At 40.3% G+C, this 8,057-nt stretch overlaps 1 protein-coding gene across 1 annotated transcript; it reads right to left on the bottom strand.

Annotated features, from left to right (window-relative positions):
- Positions 1 to 4: 4 nt before the first annotated feature.
- On the bottom strand, positions 5 to 7,331 carry LOC147847513 (E3 ubiquitin-protein ligase UPL1-like; the record flags this gene model as incomplete). The annotated part of the gene is made up of 4 exons (XM_087339094.1): positions 6,917 to 7,331; positions 5,074 to 5,169; positions 4,580 to 4,783; positions 5 to 4,474 (listed from the first exon to the last, which is right to left on the bottom strand). Coding segments are annotated over exons 1-4 (4,803 nt in total), but the record flags the coding sequence as incomplete, so codon positions are not given.
- Between the last annotated feature and the right edge of the window lie 726 nt (positions 7,332 to 8,057).

The following is an 8,057-nucleotide window of genomic DNA, read 5'->3' as shown; positions in this document are numbered from 1 at the left end:
CTGATTCAAGAAATTGCATTGCCACAGAATGCGCTTTAGTTAGCCTCGCACACAATTGGAGAACAGCTTGAACAGTAGTTGCTGGAATCTGTGAATTTAGAAAGTTGCATGCTATCTTCATGGCCCTATGTTGCTCAGTAAGTGTCATAAAACCTGTATATTTATCCAGAACCTTAACAAATGGGTCTACTTGTGTTTCATTTGAGTTATAAGTCACGACATCACTAGCATCTAGCTTATGTTTTAAAACAGGATCTGATCTGCCACTAGCAACAGCCTGATGGTAATCTTTAGGGACTTTTGGCTTAAATTGTGAAAACAGATCTAGAACCAATAGCAAAGCTGTTACCCATTTTGGAGTGGTAATTAAGATTTCTTGAGGATTGAAAGTTGACAAAATATCTAATGCAATTGACACTAAACCCTGTTCTGAGGCGATCTCACGTGCTATAGAGTCTTCATTCAGAATCAAAGCTAACAAGTGGGAGACAACAGAAAGTAGATTATGATCTGAAAGCAAGTCCTCCATTGAGCATGACTTCAAATGATTTACCAAATGTGTTATTACTCTAATACGGTCTTGACCCTTATTACGATTGCAGAGTACTACAATCAAATCTGTAAGCGGAAATGCAACAGCCTCTGTGCTCTGCAACAAGGCAATACAAGTGCCCAATATATCTTCCACAGGTGGTGCCTTCAGATTATCTTCATCAGCTGTTTCCTTCCCTTTGGAATCCTCTGTGTCAGGAGGAGCATCAGAGCTACCCAATGAAAGTGTGAGAGCGCGTGCCAGTTCATCCTCCTCTTGGGCCTCTTCAGGATGGCTAAAAAGCCATTCCATTGCCATCTCGACACTGTTTGTCACCACTCTTCTTAGAGCCTCTTCAGCTCGCTCTCTAGAAAAACCCATCTCAACAATCATCAAAATTGATGATTCATCTGGTGGAGGAGCCAATACATTGGAACCAGCAGTCCTCTGGGGATTCACATCATTCACTCCTGTGTATATGTGCGTTATAATTGAAGCAACAGAAGTTATGTAATTCACATTACACTTGGGAAATGAAGGGTGGTTCCATACAGGAAGGATGAATTCCAATACTTGTGACTGTAATCTCTGTACAAAAGTCTCAGGTGCCACAGGAATAGCAACAAGAGCCCCAGGAATTTGCTGGGCAAGCATCTGAGCCATTGGCTGCGGAGACAGGAACAATGTAGGTATTACAAGGTGTTCCATGAGCTTAGCAAAGCTTTGCAAAGTTTCAAACAGACATGATTTTCTTTTGGACAGAGATTTGATGTCATTGACCTCTGACTTATTCATTCCATCCTCCATCGCCACATCAGATTCTTGTGTGACCATCCAAAACATATTGCTAACATTCTGGAATGCTTGCAGCAGTTGGCCAAGAGTACCATATGCATAGAAATTATTAATCAACAGTGTGTTGCAACTATGTCTCCGACTGTCAAAAAGTATTAATTGGATATCATCAACAAGGCGGCGAAAGTAGAGACATCTGGCCATCTCCAATTGTGGAGAGCCAAGCCCACCATCAAACCCCATGTTTTCACGGAAAATCTTTGCAATAGCTGCAGAAACTTCCTTAGCAGCAGAGCCAGGAGCTGCCACATCATCACGTCGACGAGACGGTACCACCATTGCCTTTCCCAATGCAACATACAAACCACGTGCAGCATTTGTAAGCCGTGTCATTACTTCATAGTCTATAGAGTCAGGAGATTTCTGATTCAAACATTCAAGAGATTGTGTCACTTCAGCATTGGAAGCAGCTTCCACATCAAGTTGAGAAGGTTGGCTTGGAGCATGGCGTGCAAGCCGACGCATCCGCTGAGAAAACAAATCAGCTACAGCACCTTGCTCTCTTCTTGTACGACGATGAAATCCATCCCCAGACGAAATTATAGGAAAAAATTCTGGTTCCATATCCCAGTGAGAGCCAGACCCATTTCTTATAGATACTGGATTCACATACTGCACAGGAGGAATCGTAGAATCTTCATCGCCCTCTTTGTTAACGGAACCATGTGTAACATTAACACCTGTCTCGTCCTTCTTTAATTCAGCTTTTGCATCATCATACATAGATATTTGCCACAGAACTTCCCGATACACCTTTCCAAGGTCATATAGCACATCAATTCCACCAGCACTTAGTTCAGTCATCGTGGTATTAGTGCTCCTTACCAACACAGAAGACAGAGATAGATACAACTCTGTTGAAGAAAGACAGCGCACAAGTTTTTTCCTATCTGAAATACCCATATCAGAAAGCTTTGCTCCACCTAACACATTTAATGCTTCTATGGTAGATGCAAGACTTTTTCTTAAGGCATTGCAAACAGCTCTAGACAGAGGGATCGCATGAGATGGTGAGAAGGCCCTAAAAGGTGAAGACATGCTGTGTGCCACTGAGGATCCACCAAACGACACTGGCAAATTAGGTAATGAGAAAAGATTTAATATAGCTTCCACTCCTTTCTTTTCAACAAAGATTCTGCTTGTTTCGGCATTTTGCAAAAGATTTTCAAGCAACCTTGCAGCATTGTGAATATATTCAAGAAGGAAGGACTCCGTAGTTTCAATCTCAGAAGGTGTTGCTTCAGATTGCTGACCAACTTCAAAAGTAGCTATTTCCGACTGTTGCCCAACCACTTCTGAATCTGCCTCCATCGGCACAGAGGCATCACCATCACTCTCATTTTGTGATTGCTTTGAGTCAGTATCAACAAAACCTCCGATTATAGCAATTTCTCTTAATATCTCTATGCAAGCATCAACTCCATCCCCACGTAAGCTTGGTGCATGGCGCATCAATTCATCCAATCCAGCAGCTAAAAAGGTAGGTGTTTCGTTTGCCAACGCTCGAAGATACAATTTTGAAGTGAAGATCTTTACGAAACAATGCAGCGCATTCCTGTCCTTGACAGCTTGTAAGCCCGCATTATTTAAGCATAAAGCATCAAGACTATGGGGAATGCAACTAACTGCCTCAGATGATGGCAGCACCTCATTAATTGATTCTAAAAATGCTGCTGGGAGACCTGCAGAATCAAGGGTTTGGAAGCATGTTGGATCCTTATGTATTAAATCACTCATCAGAGATGCTGCTAATGAGAAAACCCCACCACCAAAATCTTTGGCATGCCTGAAAATTGTGCACATACATGATGCCAAGACATTCTCTTCAGAGCCATGGATCCTTGTTGCATTTCCTGGTGCATATGTTCCCAAAGAAATAGCTCGAAGCAAAACTTTCAGAAGTAACCTTGACTGGAATGAAATAACAGACTCTGTCTGTAGATCTACATCATGCTTCTCATCCATATGCTCAACTGGAAGCTTGCCTTTCTCCAAACAAGGTAAGTTTTCCCTGACCTTATGCATATAATCTCCCACACGATTTATCTCGACCTCAAGTCTCGTGATGGCATCATCCAGGCCACCCAAATCCCTAAACAATATAGTTGCCGGATTGCTGTAATCCATAAATGCTTCTAAAATATGCACACCGGATGCAACTAAGTGAGTGTGAGAGGGGTTTGTATCTTTAAGAAATGGAATCAGCGTAGGTATAAGACCTGATTCTCTTAAAGCTGCACATCCTGCTGATGTAGATACCAATACCGTAATTAGGAAGAGTAGAGCCTCTACAAAGGATAGTGAACAGTTATGCTTTGTGCCATTCAAATATCCTACAGATTTTTGTACAAGTATGGGTAGAATTCCTCGGTTACCACCTGCACTGATAGCAGTAAGAACACTCGCTTGCCGAGGCCGATCTTGAGCTTGTGCTGCTAATGCAAGAAGTGCTAGCATTCGAATATCTTCAGTCGCTGTATCCTCACAATGCAATAGCATGACTAGTTCATTCACAAACTCTGGTTCGTTGTTGAAGAAAGCAGATAGATCTTCTGCATCAGGATTTGATTGCAGCAGAATAATAAATGCCAAAAGCCGAATGCAAAGATATTGTCGGCGAGTGTGTAAATGGGTAAAGGATTTTGCAAAACGGAGCCTTGTAAAGAGCGAGAACCTGAGATTGCAGGGAACTTTGTATTCATTGATCAGCTCTTGCAATAGGTCAAGATCACTTTTGCATTCATTCTGCAAGTCCTTATGAATCATCTTTAAACCTGTTAACCTGTTATCTACCCCTTCAGATTCAAGATCTTGCGTATCTAGATAGAACTCAAAATGAAGATTCGAGCCCAGTCTTAAAGCATTCTCATCACACCCAGTCTCCATTGCACATGCTACTAACCCAAGTCCTTCTTCTTTACTACCCCAGCCTTGAGCAAGGGAAAATAAACGTAAGTTTAATGTCTGATCTCCATGCCATCGGACAGGCCGATTTGACTGTATAGATTTCTTCACGAATGCAGCTAGAGTTTGCAAGGACGCTATAACAACCTCAGTGTCTGTTGATGCAAGGAGGGAGGATAAATGCTGTCCAAGAGAAAAGGTAACTTTAAAATATTTCATCCACAAAAGAAAAATATATTTCAGCATAAAAAGTGAGAATCTGAGATATTCTCGAGTCTAGAAGCTCACCTCATAAGAGCTGTAACAATGTTTATTTATGCAATTGTCTAAGATGATACGAGTTACTCTGAGAATCTGTAAGATGGCATCCTTTGGAAGAGGACAACCTTCGTCATATTCTCCATCCAGCTGAAGATCCTTTCTTGGCCTCACATGCTTTTCAAAATATGCATCAAAATGATTCATGAGTTCAACCCAATGATAGAAATCCCCCTGCAAACAGCACAAACATCAATACCAAGAAAATTTTGAAGAAATGATAAATTAATCAGGAAACTCCAGAAAGAAAATTTGTCTTTGTTCAAATGCCCATAAATTTTTGCCATTTCCCAATGTCCTCTGTCAACCTCCAAGAGAGGCATATGATTGCTCTTTTGAGCTTGACCAAGGGGATTTGGGGAAATAGTGAAAAAAAAGGGCATTTGGGGAAATAAAGAGAAACTCAGGGTATTTTGGGCTTTTCCCCTAAATTAATTCAGTGTCTAACACTCTCAATAGAGTACCTTGTCATATTCCCAACTGAATCTAGCTAGGGGAGTTTCTATGCACTCGAATGGGATGCTGATCACGCTGTTAATGAATGCCTGAACCCTTGGATGCTGCCATAAATACAATCCAATTTCTTCCTTGTGAGATAATATTCTATATACGAAACTCACTTCAATCAAGATAACTGACGTTAAAGGGAGAAAAGTATTTATTATAGAAGACATCTCCTTTTTCATGCAGAGATGAAATTATTCTTCACCAATTTGATGTTTTGAATCTACTGATGACAGTATCTATCATCTGCTCCTCATCATATGATACTGGTGATACATTATGGGTGCTTCAATATATGATACGAGCAATGTGTCAAGCACATATCAACATAAATCCACCAACCATTAACAAACATTCCACACATGCATTCATCTATAGATTTATATGAGCATCCAAGACACATATATGAGCACATACAAGACTTCATATATGCACATAACATCCAAAATTTCTCATCCAATTGTACATCCTACAATTATATCATACATAAATACTCATGTAACGTTGTGGCCCAAAAGGTGCCATGTGAAGCATATTAATAAATCAGCATGAGCATTGTAGATGTTGTGATATGGAGGCCTGTGGCTACTAAAGGCATATGTGTTTCAAAAGTCACTCATTCTTTTTGGTAGGGGTATTGGGGACCAGTAGATACAAACCTGCCAGTCACCAACTACCTTTTTGATGGTGGATTTCTCCTGAAACGACGGCTATCAAGTGTAAATTTTTTTGTTTGGTTGGTAACGAGGGAAATAGAGTGCAAGATTACTATTGCTTGCCTGTCTGAGTCATTGGATAGTAAGCACATCAACAAGTTCAGAGTGCTCAGCACCATGGGATTGAGAATTCCCAAAACAGGCATCTAATGTGAACGAGTTCAACATGGTGATCGTCATGGATTGAATATTCTCAAAACTAGCTGACATGTCATAACACCATAGATGACCAATGCATCAATTGTGATCCAAATTTCCAGATTTCTGATCAGAAACTGTCAACACGGCCAGATATGTTACAACACATAGAAAGCCACATCATCTATTGTGGACAAGTTTGGAGTGCTAATCGCCATAAAATAGGAGAACAGATACAGCATGGATAACAAAACAGATATGGAATATCCCAATGATAAGTTAACACAGAATCAAACATAAGTCACCTGAAAATAACATAAACGGAAGCAAGGCATCTGCCAGAAAGAGGCTTTTGAATGTATCAGTACGTGATCAGAAAGGTAAGGGTATCAATCTTAAAAAAATACAGAGTGCTGACCAAACACATGGATTACTACATCTTCAAAATAATTGAAATCTTGTAGCATTGTAGAAGGAAGGGTGCAATGGAATCTATCACACAGCATCTTCAATTACAAAAAAGACAGAAAAGAGACCTCCAAAATAGAAATAATCAAGGGAAGTCGTAACCACTCATTGTGAGCAAGTTCAGAGTTTGCAAAAATTCACAAAACAAATGGATGGGTTATAACATTGCAGAGGCAAGTTAAAACCAAATCTAGCAGAGGCCACTTCCATTTTATAGAATAAACGTAAAAACCATAGATTCATGCCAGAAAACAGACTCTCAGAGTACCAGGGATCAGAAAATAAAGCACTTTCAGTATGTTGATGACCATGGATTACAAACTGACCTTTATTCGCAAGCATATATGCTAAAACAAACCAAAACTGAAGCAAACTACATGCCGAGAAATAGGCTTTTCAACATATATCCGCACAGCAGTTATCAGAGAAGGGAGAGAGAGAGAGAGAGAGAGAGAGAGAGAGAGAGAGAGAGAGCCAGTACCGCTTCGAGTCCTCGTCTTTTCTTGGCTTTCATGGTGGTGAGGATCTACCTCCGATGTGATGAATTTTCAATCAGCAAACAGGAAGTTTAAGGAGAAAAACATCTGCACTCGCCTAAACGTAATGCAGATCAAAGAATAAGTAAGATAAAAGATCGTTCAGTGTGGAAAGTCAAAAGGTTTCTGATCAGTGGTCTTGCTTTTTGAGTTTTGGATAGATGCAAAGCAAGAAACAAGAGCTAACAGATATGGCGATGTAGACGGCGATGCCGGTGAGGAAGAGGGAGGCAGTTCTTTCTGTTCTTGCTTCTTCTTACCTTCTGTTCTGTCTTTCTTCTGGTTGCAGACCTAAAGCAAAGAAAGCCTTGCAGCTATGGCGTTTCTGAGAAAACGAAGCATCTAGTTTTATTAATAATAAAACACAGGGACAAAAAACTAAGGGAAGAAAGAACTGCCTTATTATTTTTATTTTTTATTTTTATTTTTAAATTTTAAATTTTTATTATGTATTTACATTCATACTTACTTACTTGAAGGTTTTCCTCTTTCCTTCCTTTTCCTTCTCCTTTTCCTTCTTATTGATGATTTTTCTTGTGGTGGTGTTGTGGTGGTGTTTCTTTTCTTTTCAACTAACAAGAAGATATATATATATATATATATACATATGTACTATATGTCCAAGTCCAAGCCTTCAATTGTGACTCCCGTCTCTTCGTGCGCACGCCTTACTTGACCCTGGCCCCATGCTCTGCTCATCTCGTCCACGCAACTTTTCACCCCCTCACCCACCTGCTTACACTCATGACTTGCCTCTTCCTAGTAAGTTCTCCATTCTTTCTATTGTTACCTCAATATCCCAGCTCCCTCATAACTTTACCTCCAATAACCATGGTGACTTGTCTCTTCTTGGTAAGTTCGCTCTCCCTCCTTTAGCGACTTGTCCTTTCCTCGTAAGTTCGCTCTCTTTACATCGATAATTCGTCCCTTCCTCGTAGTTCGCCTTGTTTAACCTCATCAGTTGTCCCTTCCTCGTGTATTGTTTTCCCTAGTTGCTCTTGTGACTTGTCTCTTCTTCTTTATGTTCCCTTTATGTTCCTCCTCAAATGTTGCTATAATTTTGTCCCTTCGTCACAAATAGTTTTC

The sequence above is a fragment of the Azolla caroliniana genome, unplaced genomic scaffold, assembly GCF_043228905.1.
Source record: "Azolla caroliniana isolate FFs.n. ecotype wild unplaced genomic scaffold, voAzoCaro1.0.p SCAF_919, whole genome shotgun sequence".
In the NCBI taxonomy this organism is placed as follows: domain Eukaryota; kingdom Viridiplantae; phylum Streptophyta; class Polypodiopsida; order Salviniales; family Salviniaceae; genus Azolla; species Azolla caroliniana.
Note: the sequence above shows the minus strand (reverse complement) of the source record. Positions and strands in the feature narration are given on the sequence as shown.